The sequence below is a fragment of the Pholis gunnellus genome (genome assembly GCF_910591455.1).
Source record: "Pholis gunnellus genome assembly, chromosome: 14".
Classification (NCBI taxonomy): domain Eukaryota; kingdom Metazoa; phylum Chordata; class Actinopteri; order Perciformes; family Pholidae; genus Pholis; species Pholis gunnellus.
This window is the reverse complement of record NC_136541.1, coordinates 11,683,013-11,706,071: the sequence shown is the minus strand read 5'-3', so window position 1 is coordinate 11,706,071 and position 23,059 is coordinate 11,683,013. Positions and strand designations below refer to the sequence as shown.

At 40.8% G+C, this 23,059-nt stretch overlaps 3 protein-coding genes across 4 annotated transcripts; 2 read left to right on the top strand and 1 right to left on the bottom strand.

Moving 5' to 3' along the window:
* Positions 1 to 1,987: 1,987 nt before the first annotated feature.
* LOC306706151 (profilin-2-like) lies at positions 1,988 to 7,037 on the top strand. Its single transcript, XM_079173075.1, has 3 exons — positions 1,988 to 2,260; positions 3,651 to 3,843; positions 4,970 to 7,037. The coding sequence occupies exons 1-3, from the start codon at positions 2,132 to 2,134 to the stop codon at positions 5,065 to 5,067; spliced, it is 420 nt and encodes a 139-aa protein (XP_079029201.1). The 5' UTR covers positions 1,988 to 2,131; the 3' UTR covers positions 5,068 to 7,037.
* Positions 7,038 to 12,931: 5,894 nt separating this feature from the next.
* LOC306706706 (alpha-2-HS-glycoprotein-like) lies at positions 12,932 to 15,642 on the bottom strand (the record flags this gene model as incomplete). Its single annotated transcript, XM_079173870.1, has 7 exons — positions 12,932 to 13,559; positions 13,664 to 13,735; positions 13,919 to 14,014; positions 14,126 to 14,280; positions 14,396 to 14,477; positions 14,606 to 14,716; positions 15,445 to 15,642. The coding sequence occupies 7 exons, from the start codon at positions 15,640 to 15,642 to the stop codon at positions 13,089 to 13,091; spliced, it is 1,185 nt and encodes a 394-aa protein (XP_079029996.1). The 3' UTR covers positions 12,932 to 13,088.
* A 1,261-nt stretch (positions 15,643 to 16,903) lies between these two features.
* Positions 16,904 to 22,256, top strand: LOC306706521 (sentrin-specific protease 5-like). 2 transcript variants are annotated; one of them, XM_079173642.1, is made up of 10 exons: positions 16,904 to 17,040; positions 17,707 to 18,832; positions 18,955 to 19,060; positions 19,318 to 19,465; positions 19,592 to 19,639; positions 19,888 to 19,965; positions 20,688 to 20,825; positions 20,932 to 21,015; positions 21,127 to 21,177; positions 21,265 to 22,256. In XM_079173642.1, the coding sequence occupies exons 2-10, from the start codon at positions 18,055 to 18,057 to the stop codon at positions 21,379 to 21,381; spliced, it is 1,548 nt and encodes a 515-aa protein (XP_079029768.1). In that variant the 5' UTR covers positions 16,904 to 17,040; positions 17,707 to 18,054; the 3' UTR covers positions 21,382 to 22,256. The 2 variants fall into 2 exon arrangements, with proteins under 2 accessions (XP_079029768.1, XP_079029769.1); XM_079173643.1 differs by lacking the exon at positions 20,932 to 21,015.
* Positions 22,257 to 23,059: the final 803 nt, after the last annotated feature.

The following is a 23,059-nucleotide window of genomic DNA, read 5'->3' as shown; positions in this document are numbered from 1 at the left end:
GCATACATCAATCACCTAGGATGGTTTCAGTTTGACAAAACAAAGAATTTCTCAAAGTCCTCAAAGGTTACCAGTTTAAGACATGTTTCTCAGCTCTGCCAGTCACGAGTACTCAAACCATAGAGAACACTGCCTCTGGTGGCCAAGAAGAGAATGTTTCACTTTGGAAGAGGGACTTGTGTCTTTTTCCTTTTTTGGTTATCTTCAATGAACCTTGAACTCTCCACCATCTAAGATGGTTTATATCCCTTAATGCTTAATGTGTTATGCCAATAGGTATTTGCCTGCATATTAATAGCAAATGCAAATTCAAACAGTGCACTAGTCTGTTGTTGACGGCATGATCAAAAAGTACCATACTGTATGCTTATTAGAAATAACACCATTAATTTCGCACATGAATACAACTCATCATACAATGTTACCACATGTTAGGCTGCCTTCGAATATTTTACTTTGAGTCATATAGATTACATGTTTATAACACATTTGCATTGAGTTTTTATTGAAAGGTTGCAGGTTTTATGCCCTGGGAAATCTTGAACGTTTAAATAATTGTTTCCTCAATAATCAGTTCCTTAATTTTGTTCATTAAGGGATTATTTGTCTCTCAATTTGATTCTTATAACATATACTTACTTGCCCTACTTATATCATAGAGTTGTTGATAACGCTGCTTCTGGTATTATTGAGCCATTTCACACAAATAAATAGTATCGGTTCAAATGTTAACCATGTTCAGGCATCAGCTCTTCCAAAATCATGTTTTCAGTCTTGCATGTGGCCGTGATAATGTAAATCTGGATTTAAAAACTGGCCACGGTGTCTGGTTTGATCCCTGGTTTTGTCAAGATGAAGATGAATGGGCTGAGAGATTGTTTTTGAGCACGACACTAAACTTATCCAACACTCCACTGCAGCACGAGATGAATTTTAATATAGTAGCACTTTTACTTTATTTAACCCAGGTGTTTGGTTTATATTGATTTTTGTATCCTACTGGTTTGCCCTTACCAACTTGGTTTGTGTAAAAATGAAATAATGATATACCAATTACAAAATATACCTTTTATCCATCAAATGTTGTTTTTGTTTTCTTCTAACCTTTATTAAAACCCAATATCTCAATAGTTTTAAGCGGTAACCCTTTGCCACAAACAGTGATTGCACATTTGATGAAGGTGATTGGGCATAAATTAGCATAACGCATTGTTATTACACCAATCAAGATCATTTTCTTTGTATGTTATATGGCTATGCATGAACAAATCTATATTTATTTTGTTTGTAATCCACATGTTGTGCTATATACTGATGTATGTTTGGGTCAATTCAACCTAAACCGAACTAAGTTACTGTTTGTAAGCGATTCTGATACAATTAGGAAAAGTTAATATTAATATTGTGTAGCTGGCCTCCAGGATAACACGTTTAGTGACAAAGTGAGTGACGTTAAATGTTTCTCAAATACTCGTGAATAACTCAGATTTTGCAGGAATGTGTAGCTTATTAGTAGCCATCAGTGAGGAGCCTCCAACCAGGCTCTCACCATTTAAAAAATACATTTTAAAGCAGTGACGTTAGGCTATATTATGAAAGTGAGAAGAACATTTGGGAATCCATCATGCATACAGATCAGAGCATTGTGTCTATGCGCACTGACGGTGACTGCTATCATTAGCTACACAACCTGTCTGACGTGACGGTCTGTCTTTGTCATTGTTCCTTCACAACATGAAGATGCCTTCAATGAATGAAAGAGTGGGTGACTAAACGATTCAATCAGTAAATCCTCATCTGCCTCCATGTGTACCCCGGCATTGCCTCAGACAGTTGACTCTTGGCTGAGCTGATAAGTCCCTCTTTATTCCGCCGCCTGCTGCCATACAAGCGCCGGGGATCTCATTGTGCGGAGTGATCTGAGACGGACTACACCCAGGCGCTGCATCACTACCCTGGCTTTCTTTGCTGCCCTAGCCTTGGCGTTGGTCAACGTCGAAGTGTGGGTTTAGATTGGAGACTCTAAATTCGTCTGTAGGTCTTCTTCCGATTTAGGTGTGTCCTGTTCGGCAACCATACGTCCGAAGCTTTTAGGGATTTTTTTTATATATATAGCATCAATTTCTTGAATATGTCTTGGCAAAGCTACGTGGAGAACCTGATGGCCGATGGCAGCTGTCAGGATAGCGCCATTGTTGGATATACGGACGCCAAATATGTTTGGGCAGCACATGCCGGTGGTACATTCAACAATATCACGGTAAGAGGTCAGAATCAGGGTTAAGAGAGAGTGGACGTGTGGTTTCGTTTGACGGTGGTGTTTATGCATCAACCCACGCAGGCGCTCGCCACACTGAGCCGCGTTAAAACCGTTACCTCGCAGGGTCTAAATGAGCTAACGGTACCGTGCTAGCTCAGTGCTAGCTAGTCTATCGGTGGCCTGTGTCCGTTATTTCCTCCTTAAGGAAACGTTGCAGGATTAGACCTCGTGTTGATCAGATAAAACGAGCACGTACTTAAACACCCCTGAAACAAACCGTGGCCGTTATAATACACATATAAAAAATGTCAAGACGCTGTCGTGTTATTCGTAACGGGGATGTTAAAGCCAGCGAGGAGACGGTGTCTGACTTAAAGCGGGCATGCTTTGTGTGATTAGCTCACGTTAAGCTGCTGCTCTACCTGTGGTTACCTCTGGCGGACGATTGGTCAGCCGACGATAAGGCTCTCTAATTATCAACGCGAGTAATCTGACCTACATGTATATATTTTTTTGATGGGAATTACAATGTTTTTTTTGTTTTTGTATTATTCATTGAGAAGGATGGCACGAGAGCTAGACCATCATGAATAGACGTCATTTAACTTCCGCTCCTCACTGCAGGGCTGGGAGGTGGTCAGTCCCAGAGATTGTGATGGTTTTTAAGTTGTGTTTATAAACCTCGTCTCTTGGTATCATGCTGGTAGCACACTTGGTTTTAATACATAGTTCTGGTGCCAGGATGGCAGGTTTACTCTATTACTCTGCAGATTGTTGTCTCCATTTATCCCTCGTTCTATAGAAAATAGTGGTTATTTAATTGACTTGTTTGAACATATTCAGTTGACTCTGTCTGTAACTAACTACTGATCTGTATATGACCAACAGGAGCAGCACAGCCTAACGTTTAAGACGCTGGATCCAGCAAATGTTGAGAGTTGTTGCTTGATTATTTTCTGTCGATTGGCTAATCTCTTTTACATTTTAATGATATACATAGATTATGTCAAATGTGGAAGCACTTTATGGATGTAACACAAAGCGGGTGTTCCTGGTAGACGATGTCAAAAAGAGAGTAAATCAATTTCCCCAAAAAGTCAAGGCACAATGTCCATCCATGACAGATCATTGTCACGGTATAAAAGTTAGAAGGTTCTTTTATCATGGCTGCATAGTTTGTCTATATATTATTATTATTATTATTATTATAGTGTAGTGTATCATTTTACTTTTACCGCAACGTAGCAGGGAATTCATGTTCTTTCTAGTGGATACACGTTTATTTATGTACTTATTAATGATGTTTCTTTTATACTCGCAGGAATTATGCTTGTCATGTAACTGGAAGCATGTCAAATCTGAATGACCTGTGGTTTTGTGGGTTTTTCAGTCTCAAGAAATAGATATCCTTATCGGCAAGGACAGGGAGAGCTTTTACACCAGCGGTCTCACTCTGGGCTCAAAGAAGTGTTCAGTCCTCAGAGACAGCATCCATGATGACGGGGATTGGACAATGGACATCAGGACAAAGAGCGGAGGAGGAGAACCTACATACAATGTCTCTTTGGGAAGAGCTGGAAAAGGTAAAAGTCTAGTTTTAAAACAGTTAACGTCATCATCACAAAGCGGTGTCTTCACGAGTTAAGGGACTGTGTTGTATAAACACAACAGGGGTATGAGAGCTACTGTATATGAGTTATTTGACTTAAGGAAGTGTAGTCTCACAATCAAGGGTCTGTTTTATTAGATATACAACGTAAGATAATTTATTCTCCTGGCCAAACATTTGCTGCTCCCAACTTCTTAAATACGAGAATTTAATGAGTTTTTTGTACAGTTGGTCAGAAAAATCATGCAACCGCATTGGTAAATTATGATGGCATTCGCCACTATTTCTGATTAACATTATATTGACTAAATTATTCCTGCAGATGTGATTTTCACACCGAACACGTACACATCTGTGCGACTATATCTGTGGTTGGAAACTTTACACATCCCCCAAACCAGTGCTGCACCATCTAACAAAATGTTTTCTCAGCCATCTCCACTGGCTCATTAGTGCTGCATTACATCTGACTTGCTGTTTAACAACAGAGGTCAGCAGAAGCTGTCCTGACCGATCGATGATCTTCCTACAGCTCATAAATGTTACATTAAAACGAATTAAGCTACAATGGTGACTAGTGGTATGTGGGTGTTTTTATTTTGCCACACCCACCCGCCCCGTGATGCATTAATCAACTACACCAACGACCGACTTTATGCATTATAGTAGCACAATATTCAGGACTACGGTCTGACAGGTGTGCATGTCTCACACACAGAGGATAAGAAGATGGACTATTGCACGCAATGTTTTTGTAAGTTATTAACTTACTAGAAATGCTGCTTTTATCACTTTTTGACCCGCCTGATACTTTCTAGTGAGGTGATAGGTGTTGGAACATTTTTGGACACTGACTTCTCATCAGTTGTCAGTCTGAGATGTGCAGACAAATACACGGGATCAATTGCTAAATGTACCTGGTAGTGAAATCACCTATTGTTGTTTGGTAGCAAAGACAACCTGCAGGCCATTAGCCCTGTCTGGTGAAAACTATCTCTGATCTACACATTTAACGATACTTGGAATGCCCTTTCTTACCCTTTTTTTTTTTTTTCTTTTAACTTTCCTTAACTGTGCCTTTTCTATCTCTTCTCTTTCAGTTTTGGTTCTTGTAATGGGCAAAGAAGGGGTCCATGGAGGCGGATTGAATAAGAAGGCTTTCTCGATGGCAAAATACTTGAGGGAATCAGGGTTTTAATGTTTTCAAGCTCACGTAGATGAAATTGAGAGACAAAAAGAAGAGAAAAGAAATATTGCTGTTAAGATTTCTCCTGCAAGCAGTCAAATGTCTTGGAAACTTTTAATAGCAATGAAGAGTGGTAAGATACTGTGTCACCTTTGTTTCCCCCTTCGTCCTGTAGGGGGGAGAAGTTGTTCATTTCTCTTTTTTTCCTTGTGTGCTCCTGTATTGGTTTTAGTCATGGGGAAAGGAGGCGGTCCATGGTGGAAATCTTAACAACAAAGCACATACAATGGCTGACTACCCGAGGAGGTCTGGATATTAAGCAACCTCTCCACCCATCCATCAACTTAGCAGCTCACTCCCACCCACCGCATTGTGTTGGCACTACTTCCAGGATAAGATGGCATACAATGTTACTTCCCCTTCCCAGTCTACTTTTATATGCAGCCTTTTTTGTTTGCTTTACTCCTTCCACACTCCTTTTTTTTTCTTTACTAAGCTTCCCCACTTAAACATTGTACTTCTCATGTTTTTGGCACTGCATTAATGGCATGTTCATTGAAATGTTTATTAACCAAAAGTGTGCAAAAAAAAAGATTGCAAAAGTGTAAAATAAATTTTACTCTCACTTTGTATAACTTTCATTTAGCAACTGGCTAATATTCCAAGGGGAAGTACACATGTCATAGTGGTGATAGTTTGCAAAGTTTTGCTTTTTGAGCATTACTAAAAGATGCCAGTGTCTTTCTTTTTTTTTCATCAGCATGTGGGAATTTAAAAGTTGCATGCATACCCTCTTAGCAAACAGACCCCAGGCGTATCCCCGTCTCTATCCCTGCGTAATATTCCAGCCAAAACCATCTTCTCTTCTGCCTCCATCTTCAAGTCTCCGAGCCTCTATTAAATACATGACAATTTCCTCTGACAAAGTCCTGTATGTGTGTACCAGTTGGCCACCCTCAAGCACAATGTCTTTTACCCTCCATCACATGCTTTCGCTATTGTACCTGAATGTGGTCTTAAAAGTTAATGATGTGGTGTTGGGCTGTTGTTTTGAGTGTAGTGCAAGGTCAGCATTGCTGCGGTCTCAAGATATTGTCATGATGCTTCACCACATCCTGGAGTCTCAGTGGGCGTTCCACCTATGTGACAGCTCGGTCATTTGTCAGTCAGCTTCTGCTATTTGTAAATTTTTCTGTAAATCACTACACACCTGTTATTTTCCCCTCCTCCCCTTTGGACCAATTGTCAGTATAAAAGGATTATCAGAATTACTTCAGCTTATTCTGATGGATGATTGTTGGCATTACCTGTTGACTGTAAACCATTAAGACAACTTCAAATGACTGTAAAACATTTAACTGCTTCCTTAGACTTCAACACTACTTAAACCCTTCATCACTAATTGACTTGTTGCTAACTTTATGTCCATTAACCAATGAAACGGCAATGTCATTTGACTACAGTGTGAATGCATTTTGACTGTAAACCGAGGCTGTTGGGCTCCAACACTTTGGAATTTTTTTGCCTTGTGCTTTAGTCATCAAAGGTGTATTCACAAATTGTCATAGTACGGTACTTAGAAGTATATTTAAAAGATAAAAAATTATGCTGTGTACACTAAACATATTGAAAATGGTGTTGGTTGGAATAAGAACATTTGTAAGTTGTCTTGTGAAATTTTTCTGAGAATAACTGTATTCTGTGCCATAAAAATCGATCTGATCTGTTGCTACTACGAGTTGGATTTTTAACTGCTGTCCTAGCAAGAAGTAACTTTTAATGGCACTTTCCTACGGGATATTTTGGCATCAGTAATCTCCAGACTTTGTGGAATATGTACAGAATTAAACAGAAAAAAAAAGTTTGCAATATTTTGTCTTTTGTTTTTTAGTTGGAAACTCCTTCTGCCACAAAATCTATTTCAAATGCCATGAATTGATGAGACATCTTGTTTACAGACGGATCAAATAAAAATTATTCCAACCAGAGTTAAAGCCAATATGTCCCGTCTGTTACCCTGCGAGTATAAACTTGTATGTTAACTGTTTCAAGAGATTTAAAGTCCATTTTAATTCAGGTGTTAAGTAATAATTTATTGTATTAATGATTGTGAACATCACTTTTTTTTTTTATAAAGGTGAAAGTTGTCTGTAACTCTTAGATTCAGAATGAATGAAGAGAAACAAACATTTTACTAACTAATAATACAATTTAGAGACTTAACTTCTCGATCAGACCGAAGGAAAGATGACACGTTATGACTACAGAAATAAACCATTGGCATTCATTAATATATCCTTGTACTCAATTTAACCCTGTAGAACCCATGTGCATCATTTTAGATGCATTTCCCCAAAGTCAAACTCACATATTTCATGTCCTTGGAAACTTGAGATGCACACTAGAATTTAAAATAAAGTTGTGTAGATCTGAACACTGTTTGGCTGCACAGCATGAGTTTGTGACAACTGGCCCAACAGTGGCTTGTTAGGGGTTTAAACCCATATATGACACAAATTTGCTATCCACAGTGTAGCAAGTCCATTTAGGCCTCAAAAAAGACCACCATAGACACCCTGACTTTGTAAGCGCCTATATGCTTTATTATTTTTGAGGACATTTCTCTGTTGTGAATTGTCTATGTGAAAAACTCTACAGGCTCAGGGAAAGCAAAACAGATATAGGCTTAAGCAGATTCAAATATGACGAAAGGCCTGAAAACAAATATAATTAAGCCTAAAAACCTGACTGCCAAATAACCCTGAAGAACGACAAAATGTTTGTCTTTGGCATGACAAAGACAAATGTCTTCTACTTTTTTTTACAATTTGTAGTCTTCCACTTCCAAAGGAAAGTTCAGGGCCACAAACTTACGCCCCAACCTTACTTATTTGATTGGCAACACCTGCTGTGGTCAGGTGTTAGATTAGTTGTAATCAAGACCAGACCATAAGTGCTCAGGCTGTAACAGGTCTGAGTAGTGGAGAGTTCAGCATTTGAAGCAAGCAGTTGAGGTAATCTGCCCATGTGTAGTGCTTTTTGTTTGTCCCAATGGCGTATAGAGAGAGCATAGGCAGTAAGATTTTACTGTGTTTAACACTTTTAGTTGGTGCCGGTTCATTTTGCCATTGTGCTCGACTTACAAACCTTAAGGCGTTGGATAAATTAAGAGGAAACTCGACACTTCCCAGAAGTCAATCTAAAGGGATTGATGTGCGCCATGGAAGACTGTTAATAGGGCAAAATTCTCTGCAAGCTGATAAACTGAGAGGAACCAAGGCCACAGAGGACTTTCTGGATGTTGATACAGATTATCAAGAGGACATGGGTATGTAATGGTGAAATTCTTATTACAATCCCTACAAAAGTTAATTATGATGAACATAGATTTTGACAAGTCCTGTGCATGTATTATACTCCTGTTTTGACTTTTAGGCTTGTAGTTGAATCTGTCTAGTTCTGACAGTTAAATAATTGCAGTCTACCTGTTTTGAGTTTAAACAAAGCCCTATTCTCAATAGGTTGGGGTGAGCCCATGCAACTTAAAGGACGGGGAGATGGCTTTTCAAGGCCAAATTCAAAGCCGGAGAGTGCAGCAGTAGATCGTCTCCTTAAAATGGATCCAAGGGTTGAATGTACAGGAGACTCCATGAAGCTTCGAGTCCAGTATGTTGATTCTACCCCTGGATCACTGTTCCTTGTGGACAGGGGTAAGTTTACTCTATTGTAGGGTAATACTTTTACATCTCTATCATTTATACTGTACACAAGACTTGTAAGTATTTGCATTCATGCACTTAAAAAATAAATTCTGTTTCATTTATTGCTCAGGAAATAACCTGTCTCCTCTGCCGCTGTCCAAGTTGCCACCAAGCTGTGGTTACACAATCGGGTCTACACCGAGAGATTTGGTCTTGGTTGCACCTTATGATGGTTGCTTTGTTGCTCTTGAGGTGGGATACTTTTATTCTAAGAGTATTGCACATTTGAACCATGTACACTTGGAACATCTTGCTTTCTCGATTTAGGAGGATTGCTATGTTCTTCCATTGCGTTGCATGGGGTTACCAGTGAAGATGTCATGCCCTTTGATGACGCAGTCTTCACCTAACCCTCCGATGGTCGCCTGCTATGCTCAGGGCATGGTTGTTAAAACGGGATGGACTGTATCCGTTGATAAAATTAGTGTAAATTGTAAGTGTATGCCTTTTTCCTGAATTTAGTTTTAAGATAATTTAAAGAAATGTCTGCCCTACGTGACCAGATGTCTGTTTACCTTTTGTTTTTTTGGAAAGCTTATTTGTCTGTAATGTATTACTTTACAGTGATTGGTAACTGGGAGCCACTGATGCAGGCTTCACCCAGATGTGGGTTCAGTGTAGTTGAACATCCCGAAGGTGTGGCCATCTCTGTTCGCTATGCACCCTGCCTGGAGAAAAAGGTGTGGTACAAATTTTCTTTTGATGCTAAAATTCCCCATTTAAAAAGTTTAGCATAAACCATTTACCTTTTGTGTTCCAGGAGGGAATGTACACCCTTGAATTGGCTGGAGAAGGAGAAACAAAAATTTCCTGTCCTTCACTGTCGCCAGCTCAAACTGAACCCACAAGGCCCACCGATGGTCCAAAACTGCAAACTGAAACCCCTGGGAATTTGTCACCTACCACACTTGCTCCAAAGAAGCAAGAGCCACCGCAGCCTGAAGCCCCTCGGGACCCAGTCCAGCAGCCCTTCTACCCCTTCTACCCCTTCTACCCTCTGCCAACGCCTGAAAACCCAACTGTTGCTCCAAGGCCCCCACAGCCTGAAGCCCCTAAGGGCCAAGTCCAGCAGCCCTTCTACCCTTGGCCAGTGCCTGAAAACCCAACTGTTGCTCCAAGGCCCCCACAGCCTGAAGCCCCTAAGGGCCAAGTCCAGCAGCCCTTCTACCCCTTCTACCCTTTCTACCCTCTGCCAAAGCCTGAAAACCCAACTGCTGCTCCAAGGCCTCCACAGCCCGAATCCCCAAAGGGCCAAGTCCAGCAGCCCTTCTACCCCTTCTACCCCTTCTACCCTCTGCCAACGCCTGAAAACCCAACTGTTGCTCCAAGGCCCCCACAGCCTGAAGCCCCTAAGGGCCAAGTCCAGCAGCCCTTCTACCCTTGGCCAGTGCCTGAAAACCCAACTGCTGCTCCAAGGCCCCCACAGCCTGAAGCCCCTAAGGGCCAAGTCCAGCATCCCTTTTACCCTTTCTACCCTCTGCCAAAGCCTGAAAACCCAAGGCCTCCACAGCCTGAAGCCCCTAAGGGCCAAGTCCAGCAGCCCTTCTACCCTTGGCCAGTGCCTGAAAACCCAACTGCTGCTCCAAGGCCCCCACAGCCTGAAGCCCCTAAGGGCCAAGTCCAGCATCCCTTTTACCCTTTCTACCCTCTGCCAAAGCCTGAAAACCCAAGGCCTCCACAGCCTGAAGCCCCTAAGGGCCAAGTTCAGCAGCCCTTCAACCCCATCCCGTTCTACACTTCACCAAAGCCTGGCGGCGTAGTCCCACAAGAACCTTTACCTGTTAACTGCCCTCAGTTTTGCCCATCTGGATTTGATAATTGCTGTCTACAAATTTCATTTCATCACCATTTCCATCAAATTATTCCTTTTGGACTTGGCAGTCAAGATGCACCTTCACTCTATCCAGGACCATCATACCTCCCTTCAGGTGCATATTCTGGCGTTGGCAATAGCTTGGGTTCTGCTCCTCTACCTCAAAAACCAACTGACACAATGACCACGCAAGCTTCCATAACTTCCACCTCTACATTCATTTCATCTCCGTCCCTTCAATCTGGAAATGAAAAGAGGCCACAGCTTTCGCCACCAGATGGCAACCTTGCTCCACTACCAGATAATCCCAGCAAGCCTACAAATCCTCAATGGCCAATTTACCCTTATGAGGTTCCATATTCTCTACCTCCTAATTGGCCATATCTACAACAAAATGAGGAGCTGCAGAATTTACCACAACTCCTATCACCAGCTTCCTACAATGTGCCCTCTAAACCACAGGCTCCAGATAGTAAACCAGAAAACCCAGTGCTGAAATATGAGTCTTATAATGTCCAGCCCCCAAAGCAGCAAAATGTCCAACTATTGGGTTGGGACATGAATAATCCATCTGGGTCTTACTTTGCCCAATATCAACAGCAGCATATAGAAAATAAGCAAATGCTTCAAGATGCTCAAGCACAAACTGATGACAAGCCGACGGCCCAAAGCATGTCTCAACTACAGCTATTCTTGAGTGGCTCAAAGAAATCCACCAATCATGGACCGACTGCGCACTCCTATTCTGAACCAAAGAGTTATGTACTGCTACAGCATGGCCCACCAGGTAGGGAGCCTAACAGTTACAATGACTCACCGCTGCCTTTTAGTGACCTGGTTCATGATGCAAACTTATTTGCACAAAATCTTGCAAGTCAACATGATCATAAACCTCAACGTTTTAAGACCCTGCAGGAAAAACCTAAATTGCTGGGTAAAGGACTGTTCAATCCCTTACCCATCAACTACACGCCAAGGCCTGGTGATATGATAGGTTAATCATTGGTTTTAGCTTTGATGACTCATTTCAGTCCTTTGCCCCAGGACCCTTAATTCCTTGCATCATTCAAAGATTCCTGGAGGCCCATGACTCTAATTTCAACCAAAGGATTCTATTTCATGTTCCATGAAATGCATTTCAACTAAAGGACTCTGTAGCTGACCACCAAGCTAATGGTATGTTAAATTGATGGTTAAAAAAAAATAAATGTTTAAGAGTGTCCGGGACTAATGTGTCTCTTGCAGGACTGAACCAACCCGTTCAGTGAGCAAGTGGAACTGGGAAGCAGAAATGTCATCTTCAAAGTGAATAAACGATTGAAACAACTACGCAAGTGTTTTGTTACAATTTCTTTTCTTCAGTTTTGTCTAAGGGTTGTGTTTTGGTAAGAGTGGTGAAATGCAGGTGTAAAGGCACGGGCAGTTGAGGACAATTTTCTTTCTTTTTTTTTTCTCTAGTTTGTCAAAAGCTGAAAGCTTACCCTTGGTACTTGTTGGCATCTACTTTTGATTTAGACTCGAAAGGTGCATTGCCCTTGTTGAACAAATTTTTCTTGCTTATTTTGGCTTGCCATGAACTGCTACTTCATGAACATTGACCCATTCATGCAAATACACTGAATAGAATTTCCCCATTCATCAACAGTGTCCTTAGTAAGTACTATAAAATCCTTTTGGGGCTTGTTCCTCAAGAGATTTATATCTTCAAAAGTTTAGCTTCTATTCATACACTTGGTTTGGTGAAATATTGCCTGATTAATTTGAACCTAAAGATATTATTACGACACTTTAATTTGCATTAAGATGAGTGAGTATAGTGTTTAAATGTTCAATTCATGCAACTATGTGAACTGCCAGTCCTTTTGGGTGTTAAATAAGCTAAACATTTAATGTTTAGACTGCTGAATGGGACAAAATTGACTAACGATTTGTATTCAATTTTCTTTTTATAATGAAGCTGTATTTGTGGAGAAGTTAATGGGTTCACAGGAATGCCACTAGCATGAGTCAACACAACTGGCAAAAAGCACTTTGTTTTACAATCACCCTGAAGATGTGGCATGACTGACTTTAAATGCATTTCGGTACCAGTGTGTAATGTTCTGTGTAGAGCCCTCAACCAACCTGTAAAAGGCCTTGGATAGCTATCCTTCACTGCAACTTTTCAAAGTACTTTAGAAGTATTGAATCGCATATTTAAAGGATGAACGATTTAAAAGAACACAAAGCTTTGACTTGAGAGATTTATTCATCAGAATCTAATACAAAGCTTTTATATCCATTTTACAGAAATGTCAGGAGTTTTGCCAAGCATGAGTGATTTGACCATTTTAAATGAGGGATTAGTGTTTGTAGGAAGTATATTGGTGTTGCATCTACCTACGGGACATGGTCATTCATCAATTATGGTCATTTAATCAAGTGCTAGTGTAGTTTAAGCAAGTATAGTCTTTGAGACTTTAAGAATCAAAGAATCTGATCCTTCCTGGGCACACTTGCACAAAAGCAATGGGGTCTGTTTGATTCGTAAGGGTGTCAACCACTGAAGTGGGTGCAGCAGGTACATCTCTTTTCACCACAACAACAGGGACCTCGGCACTGGCTGAAGAATCTGAGGCTGATCCAGCGTCAACTGCTAGAGCAGGACTGCCAGCAGCTGGATCGACAGCAGCTGCATCAGCCACGGCAGGGGCTACAGGTACCACTTCAGGTACCACTTCAGCTGACTCTGATGATTCTGCTGACAGAAAGCCGCTTAGCTGAGGGTCATGGAGAGCTGTCAGTTTGTGGTGCCTCAGACCATGCTTGGGTGACAGGCTGCCTCTGTGTACATGGACCATTAATAGTGTGGCGTCTGCTACAGTGCTGTTGGCGTCTGCTACAGTGCTGTTGGCATCTACAACAGTGCTGTTGGCATCTACAGCAGGGATCTGAAAGAGTGTGCATCAGCAGAGGCTTAGGAAAAATGATCTATATAATTGTAGTAAAGTAATTTGGGATTTATTTTTGGTCAAGTTAAAATACGGTATTTTACCAGAGTTGGAAACATCTTGCAGTCCACTGTGTGATCAGTGCTCAAACCTTTGGCAGAACAAATACCACGCGCCTGGTGGAGAAAAGACAAAAACATGTTTAACTCATTTTTTAATTTGAACCGTTTTCAGGTGAGCTTTGGTGACAAGATTTATTATATTCCTATATTATTTGAAGCTCATCAGCAGGGCTACAAAAATACATATAAACAAAAAAAGAAATAGTGGAAAACTAAACTGGTGCTTTGTGTACTTACAGCTGTGGCGTCATGCAGGGGCACACAGGCATCATGAATGCAATTAGCCTCAACTACAACATATTCTGCAAAATAGATTGGCCCACCAGACACAACCTGAAACAAGGTATTGAGAAGTATTGATCTACTGACAGACAGACTATAAAACATGCAGGTCCAGTCAATTTGTTTTTGTGTGTGTGTTTGCGGGGGCGGGGTTGGGCTCACCTGTGATGACATCCTTCCAACCTCCATAACAACATACTTTACGTCAACAGACCCGTTGTTGAAGGTTGCCAAAGTGGAGAGGACAAAGTCCAGAGCTGTGGTGTCATTTAGGAGAAGGAGGGTAGCACAGCCCAAGCACAAGTCCTCTGTTGATTCTATACGTCATCAAAGAAAGACGCATGCAGGTTTTTGTGTGTAGGGTGACACTTGTGTGGAATCTTCTGAATGTATGTAGGTGTCATATGGTTGAGTGCGATCACACTGTTTTACCTTCGGTTTTACACTTGAACGCTGTGACAGTCAGATTTCCGCCAACCTTCTTCAGCACCACATCACAGTCTCCTTCTATTGCCTGATTAGAGACACAGAACAGTCAATCTGGACCTTTTCTATCATTATATAAAATCATCAGTATCTTGACACTTGGTTGAATTTATGTAGCTGTGTATTAGAGCGTTTAATACTGGTATACAGTCTCACCGTCAATATTTTTGGCCTGACTGTGCAGTTGGCAAGAGGTGTGGGATCCAACACATGACAGTTTGTCTCCAGCAGGTCAACTTCCAGCACATACGTGTTGTCTCCATCAGGCTAAGGGGAGATAAAACAATACATTTTTTTAAACTATTCTTTTAAAATGTACGGCATCTGACAGTCATTTAACAGAATTCTGCTATATGTTGTGCAATTGCCACATGAACAGAGGCGGCTGAAATGATCGGCTGTCATATTTGCATGAACGAAGATGCATATGTAATTTCAAATGACAATAAAAAAATAGAGCATAGTTGAAATGTTGATGATTTTTTATCTTTTCAGGCCCCCACACACAAACTGTTTAGGAAAACACTTAGATGGATTGTGTCTTAATTGGGTTGGTGACATAAAATAACACAATGGTAGGAAAGAAAACAAGAAAATATGTACACTTTAAAACATGCAATGATTAAAAGAATGTATAACAAAACAAACGAAAATGTACTACTTTATATATAATGTACCACTTTATCTAAATAATGCAGTTCCCCAGGCCAGTTAATAAAGTTGTAAGCTTGGCATATTTTTACAGGATGTGTTTTTCCTATTTTTATTATTCAGTGTTCATACAAAGTTGCACTTTCATATCACAGTTCACAGTTTAACCTTTCAAATTATGTGTTCCTATTATTTTTTGGCCATGAGGGAATAAATGAGATTATTTTGTTATTCACTGCATCCTATGTTCCTGCCTGTTGGAAAAACAGGAGAAGAGAAAGGTTAACTACTTGTTTAAATGTTTTTTGCCTACAACTACACTCTAAACTCTACACCTGACTTACCTTAGTATAGATCTTGATGTCTTCGATCCTGTTCAGTGCATACTTGTAGCCATGAGTGTGCTGGGCATTGAGGTAATCTTGAGCCACCAGAGCAGCCTCCTCTGCTTCAGAGGAGTCACACGGTGGTCGTACCACATTGAGCTGAGCCCACACCCCCGCCAGTAGTCCCAGAATCAAAGTGATGCCCAGGAATTTCATTTCTGTGAGAGATGCACAGGCAGAAGAATCAGAGCAGTTAAGCAGTTGAGGGTAAGGAGGGGACGCTGGGCTCATGTAGCCAGGGGTGTATATATCCTGTACTTTAAACAGGAAAACCGAGCCAAGTCAAACACCATGATCATCCCTCCTGACTCCATATATCACTTGTGAGTCGTGCTCTGTTTTAGGATTGCTGCCAAAACAAATGTAAGTTGAAAGAGTTTAAATCAATAATGACTTAGTGTGTTTTATGATGAGACATCTAGAAACATCTCATGCTATCTGTGATGTCCAGTTTATGGCTGTGACCAGATCTGACATGAATGTTTCTTGAGTTAAAGACCATAGAAAATATGTGAAGAGTTCATGTTCAAACACCTGTATTGTGTAACCAGCAGGGACTCAGAGTGACTTGCTCAATGATCTTCAGCAAAGAGGATATTTGCCAACAGAAGGGACATAGTTGAGGGACAGGGCCTCTCATTGCTGCCGCCCACTTATTTGCTCTGTATTTGACCATTTGCACAATACACAAGTGTCTCTGCGGGTCAGACCCAGGCTACTAACAGAGATACCGATGACAAAATGACAAGTAAAAAGACCCACTTTTGGGTACAAAAAGTGGGTACGTTTGTGTATTGTTAGGGATTTATTTTTCTATTTTTCACAATATTTGAGATTTATGACTTTTACGGAAAATATACAATTTCATCCCACTGCAAAAGGGTCAATACACCGTACATGCATGTGTAATTTGAATTTGAATAACAGTTATCCCCCATATATCCTGGTTATTAGTGCTGTAATTCAAAATGATAACAAGCTTTCAAACAAAAACCGGGCGTCCTCTAAGGTTCAATCAGGTCTTTTTTGCTGGTTAAACGTGAAAGACCAAATGATAGTTGTTCTAAATAAATACAAGCTGTGCATCTGCTTGCTTCATAGTTAGACTGAACACTGCAGCAGATACCTATTGTTTTGGTTACTGGTAAGAAAGCACCACTTCAAATGAAATGGAGACCACAAATTGGATACTTTTTATGGGTATATTTTTTTGTACGTAGGACATCATTTGATTCGGAAGGCACTGCTAAATAATAAAGCCAAACGAGGAACAGTTGCTTTCAATAACATAGCTAAACGCTGGCATTGTCGCTCCCTCTGACAACTCTTTCTCCGTCAAGTCTGATTGGTCGGCCCAAGAGTGACGCATTCCATACGCGACTCAACGTGTTATGTATTGTATACACGATGCTAACTGCGCTGCAGGTTGAGAGGATCAAACAGCTAAACATCGTGTCCTGAATTTAAAGTACATCATTCTCCAGGCAGTAGACACGGTGGACGTCAATGAGAGCATAGTTCATCCCACTCCGACGTTTCAATGAGGCAGTAACGGTAAGCTAGCAGCTCCCCGTTTGTTACCCACAGTGGGGGTGCCAGTGAACCTAGCTATGATAGGTAACGTAGCAAGGCTGTTTGCGTGGAAACACGTGTGATGAAGAGAACGTAGCGGACTGGGAAAAAACTGTGAGTCTGGAGGAATTCAAATACTCATGTTTGTTAGGTAACCTGTGTGGGGACATGTGTTGCAAAACATTTACAACCTTTGAGAATGCATTGATAATCTTCAGGTCTCTCAGCTCCTGAATTTTACTAAAAACGTGTGAAAATACTTACTAAGTCATCTCTGTACACGTGACTGTTATTACAGCTGCACGCGAAGCTCCCAAGTTTTCTTGTTACTTTGGTGAAAGAAGTGTTCAGGTCCTTAACTCAAGTAAAAGTAACGTTACTTGCTTTATATATCGTACATATTGTTTCACTAGTATTACTGATGTGTTAACATGCAAGCAGCCGATTAAAGGGAACTGGTTGTACCCCCAAATGTACAGTAATCAAGTAATTGTACTAAGTTACATTCCACCACTGCTTAGTTAACTACAAAGTTCAGAAAAATCTCAGAATCTGCTTACCAGGCAAACTATGTGTAGCTTTATTTAAAAGTGAGATGAAACTATGTGGGAGCCCTGTCTATTGTAACACATCCGTTCTGTATTGCAGCAGTTGTTCAGGTTGTCGATTCCTCGACCGAAGAAGCCGCCAGAAGGGGAAGCAAATACAAGGACAGCCGGGTAGGCTTTGAAAATCCTTTTTACGGTGTGGGTGAGCATCCAACAAGTCCACGCTGGCTCAGCTGGCCGCATCTGACTTGAAGTACCATGGGGATCTTCATCCTTTTCTTAAACAGACATTGGAGACAATGGACCATGGCCGGGACGAAATAGCATTCTGTTTCAGCTCTGCTGCACACGAGCTGTCGGACTTGGATCTGCCTTTCCAGAGGCTGAAAAGATACCCACAGCGCTCTCATGTGACCCCCCGTCGTCCACTCTAACAAACCTCATCCAGATGCATCGGACACAGAGCCACCGAGGCAAAGCAAAATACCTCAAGAAAAGAAAGGGATTCCTGTCTTCAGTCAAGGGAGTTTCTCATCTCTCCAGGCGAGCCAAAAGACGCATGTGTTGTAAATTGCAGCTTTGGATGTGGAGAAAGCGACGGGAGAAATTTCGTTTTGGGTTATTCAGAGCAAAGAAAAGACCTTGTGGAATCGGCTCTGACCCCTGCGACGGTGTAAAGACCCAATCACAGAAAAATAAAAGCAAAGTCCCAATGTACCACACACCAAACCTAGAAGATTCAGTCAGAGCGTCCGTTCTTGTGTCACCTCTCGGATGTGATCCTGGAGATTCAGACTCGCTCGGAGGACAGAATTTTCCGCTGAAGCTTTGTGACTCTGTCAGTCTGTCAGAAACGTTCATCGCTTCCAATTCCTTGCACAACCTGGTTATGGACACAAACAGTCAAATCGTGCCCACAGCAACGGTGCCGTCTCACGAAACTGAAACTTATGCACAACTCAGTGGAATTACAGACTCTTTACGACTTTCTCACGCTGTCAACCCCCCGCTGAGTACAGACAGCGAAGCGTGTGTGTTAGCGGCACATTTTGAAGAAGCGAGGACGTTGGTACCAGTTGAAAGGCTCGAGGTCGACGGCCCATCAGGACAATTCACTACTGTCCCTCCGGGTCAGGACCAGGCTACAAACAGAGACACCGATGAGAGAATCTCCAGTAAACGGACTTCTCAAACTGATATGAGCACACTGAGAAAAGAAATCCACGGTATATATATATATATATATATATATATATATATATTTTCACTTTTAAAACATTTCCCCATTCCCCAAATTTCTGTTTGTTCACAGCTTTTTGAGATACAAATGTTTCCATGTCATTTCTAGAATTTCTTGAGGACTTCTACAGAATATATGGATGTTTCATCCCATTACATAAGAGTGACGTGTTGAGACATCTGGAGAGGAAGCTCAACACTGATTTCCGCGACAGGTACATTTTTGCCAAACATCTGAATCTTACCGTCTCGAAATCACTTTGCGTGATGAAAGCCTCTTATCGGTTATTACCAGCCACAGCAGCATGTGTCGGGTATTGTTTGTGTGTCATCGTGGCAAAAGATGGTCCTGGAGGCGCCTACTGTAGCGGGAACTACCACACAAGCGGTTTGGGTAGAAAGGGTAGAGAGTGGGGAATCTGTCATGATTTTATCCCTGGACCAATTATATTTCATTTTTCTGTCTGTGCAGGAAAAATGTCATCTTCTCAGAAGTTATCAAATACCGAACTGCCATTGTTCAGAAGCCTGTTCCCTCCTTCCAGGTGGTCTACAAGAAACACACACTGACACTGGAAGACTTGTCAACACTGGCAGATCAGAACTGGCTCAACGACCAGGTCATCATCCAGCACGCCAACACTTCAGTCTCTCTCACGCTTTGATTGGAAAGATGAAGAAAAGCCTGATTGTTTATCCTGAATGTAACTTTTACTTACTAAACGTGACTTTTGTTTCTGCCTCAGGTCATGAACATGTATGGGGAATTAATTCTGGAAGCTGCCCAACACAAGGTAATCTTCTACGTCGATAGCATGGGGTTTTTAATTCTCTCCTTATAACTGGAACGCTGGATGAGTGACGTTTTTACCTGCCGGTGTTATTGCTAGTAATTAAAGGAATGGTTTGACATTTTCATCACATTTTGGAAAATGCGTATATTTGCCACCTCTTGAGTAATATGAAACACATTTTTCACAGACAGATAATTAGTGTAAGATTGTATTTTTTTTTTTTTATCTCCTTGTTGTCCAACTCTTAGGTCCATTTTCTCAACAGCTTCTTCCACCGGCAGCTCATGACTAAAGGATATGATGGCGTGAAGAGATGGACAAAGCAGGTCAGGGCTAAGCTGGAAGTGTAATGATTCTGTGATTTCTAAAGTCAAAATACTATGAGAATAGATTTACATATTTTTTGGCATACTATGACTTTTTGTGACACATTATGCTCTGAAGTTTTGATGATTTTTGTCATGGCCTACTACAGTATACTATAAGCCTTTTCTATACTATTATGTTGTCGACATACTATTCAGATTTTTTTTTTTTTACATATACCACAACTTTTTATGCAATTTTTTTCAACATACTATACTATGACTTTTTGAGTTTTTTCGACATACTATAGAAATGACCTTTTTACACTTTGACCGTTTTATTACTTATTTATGTTATATTATACTACAACATTTATTGACATTTAAATGATACTATACTATGACTCTCCAGGACATTTTTAAGACATACTCTATTACCTTTGATATGACATACTTTGATGTGACTTTTTTTTGTTATACCATACTATGGCATTTTGTATCAAATACTTTATGTTTAAACACTTTTTTAATACTATAATATGACGTTTTAAAGGCATTGATATAGCATGCTATGAGTTTTTATGAGATTTCATATGACATACTATACAATGACATTTTCATGAAATACCATGTGATGACTTTTTATGACATGTATACTATGACTTTTTAATATTGTTTTGACATTTGTTATGACATTTTTGATGACACCTTTGAGTGGCTTTAACCCTGTCGACCTTGCTCAGGTGGATTTGTTTTCAAAGAGTTTGCTCTTGGTGCCCATCCACCTGGAGGTTCACTGGTGTCTGGTGACAGCTGACATTGACAAAAAGAAGATCTGCCTTTACGACTCTCAAGGAAACGCACTCCAGAAAGTTGCAAGGGTAATGTTCTGTTTGTTTGTTTTGTTTTTGTCACTCTAACAATCTCAGCGTGTTGAAATCTGCTTTACATAGTTTAAAAAAAAAAAAAATGCTTTTCTTACGATAGAACATCCTGAAATACTTGATGACCGAAGCAAAGGAGAAGAAGCATACAGATTTTGAAAGCGGTTGGGGATTGTCATATGATGAGGTATTGTCTTTGGGTCTCATAGGCTGTCATGGTAGACGACCACATTGAGTGGCACGAGGAATAAAACATGGCTGATGGTGATGTGTTGTCTCCCCCTGTTGCCCTCTACAGATAATCCCACAGCAGACCAATGAAAATGACTGTGGAGTTTTTGTCTTGGAGGTACCAACGTGCTTTTCAATCTTCAGTCAAGGTGTCCGATTGTTTGAACTCATTACATACTAACTGCATGTTCTATGTTCTTCACAGTACTGTAGATGCCTTGCTCTGGCAAAACCACTGCAGTTTTCACAGCGGGACATACCAAAGATACGCAAGAGGATCTACAGAGAGCTCTGTGACTGTAAACTCCATGAGCAGGCCTGACGACTGTCTTTCAGTAGTGTGTAATGTATTGCTGATAATATGTTGCTGTTTGTGATTATGATCGGAGAGCAGAGGCTCTTCAGCAGCCTTCCAGCACTGCGAGTGCCATGGCTGACCCTGTAGTAGTGTCTTATATCAGGTGCGCTGGTCATGCTAAATCTTTGTATGACAACTGTATTTATATGATCGGGAACGTTTTTAAAGAAAACTATCTTCATGTTCCTCTTAGACTTTGAGAGTTTACACATCTACAGCGCACCAACAGAGCCTTCCCGAATGGACTGCCTCTCCAAGTGGATCTCATCTGTCGGGGTCCTTGTCTGTGTCCTAAGTGTGTTGCTTACTTTCTGATATCTGCTCACCGTATTTGCACATTTTCTTAGTCTAGTTTTGCTTCGTTCGATATTTGTTTGCATCATAGTTTACCTGTAAGCACCAGATGAATAAATAGAGGCTATTTCTTATTTTGTTTGTAAAGAAAGTGAAGTTGTCCCACTGGAATCGTTGTATGATACATTTTTGTTTACAGAACAGAATTATGAAGTTGTTAATGAAACCGGACGGTTTGCAAACATTTCAAGAATTTTATTTGATGTTTTCAGTTACAGATCAGGTTTTGTATGGACTGCATACAGAACAGCCTTCGTCATTTAAATGAGGGTAAATGGATATTTGTAAATGCACATCTTCCTAGCTATAGACAGGTATTTTATTCATACACAGATTATAACTATGTGAGCGAGTCCCTGGACAGTTATAAAACATGCACGGATCAGAAAGCAGTGCCTCAGATAAAAAGGAAATTTAATGTTCAAGACACTCTAATTTTGTAATTTTTCCGAATGGGAACCAGAAAATAATGTATAATTACTGTAATAAATATGGTACAATATTATTGTTAACTCATTACATGATTTTAAATTTGTTTTAAAGATCTGCTCCATGTCTCCCAAACAAACAGATTGCACAACTCACTCACTTAAACGAGGTGCACCTGCCTACCAGGCTACAGCTGCTACTGATTTTAAGTCAATGCAGACACCGGGTCAACCAGAAATGGACGAGCCCCCATATGTCACGACATATATAAACATAATAAATAGAGGTTTATTTAGAGTACCAATAACTGAACTAAACTAAACAAACAATCAAAAAGACCTCTACCGCGACCAAGTTTAGTGCAGTTCATCATAATACACATTCAGGGGCCTAAATGTTGATGTGGAATCCCCACACTCAATTTCTGGTTCATCGTTGAGACGAATCACAAGGTAGGACACCAGCTGGAAGAGCTTCTGCCTCAGGCCCAAGAGGAGGTACAGATGGAGATCGCTCACGTCCAGCGATCGCTCACGTGCACATTCATACACATTCTCACAACTGGAGGGAGACATATAGGACAGAAGGGTTTGTAGAACTAAAATAAAATAAAATGCACCATTTAAAACATAACTGCAGAGTTAGGGCTAGCTTTGGCACTGAACAGTCCCAAACAAGCTGTTATCTGTCACAAGGGACACTGTGGTTAAGGCCTAGTGGTGGTCGACCATTCTTAAGGTTATGAAGAAAGACAGTCGTGGGAAATTTAAACATACCCGTGGTATTGTGCTGTAAATGTCTAAGAATGTGTTGAAAATGACCGCATTATTTTGGGGGTTATTAAAGTCTTGGCAGGAGC

Bases quoted from the DNA above. Each gene is read 5' to 3' on its own strand.
- LOC306706151 (XM_079173075.1), top strand. From the start codon at position 2,132: ATGTCTTGGCAAAGCTACGTGGAGAACCTGATGGCCGATGGCAGCTGT. The intron at 2,261-3,650 runs GTAAGAGGTCAG...TGGGTTTTTCAG, and splicing joins GTACATTCAACAATATCACG to TCTCAAGAAATAGATATCCT. The intron at 3,844-4,969 runs GTAAAAGTCTAG...CTTCTCTTTCAG, and splicing joins TTTGGGAAGAGCTGGAAAAG to TTTTGGTTCTTGTAATGGGC.
- LOC306706521 (XM_079173642.1), top strand. From the start codon at position 18,055: ATGCATCGGACACAGAGCCACCGAGGCAAAGCAAAATACCTCAAGAAA. The intron at 19,640-19,887 runs GTAATCTTCTAC...TCCAACTCTTAG, and splicing joins TGGAAGCTGCCCAACACAAG to GTCCATTTTCTCAACAGCTT. The intron at 21,016-21,126 runs GTATTGTCTTTG...TGCCCTCTACAG, and splicing joins GGGGATTGTCATATGATGAG to ATAATCCCACAGCAGACCAA.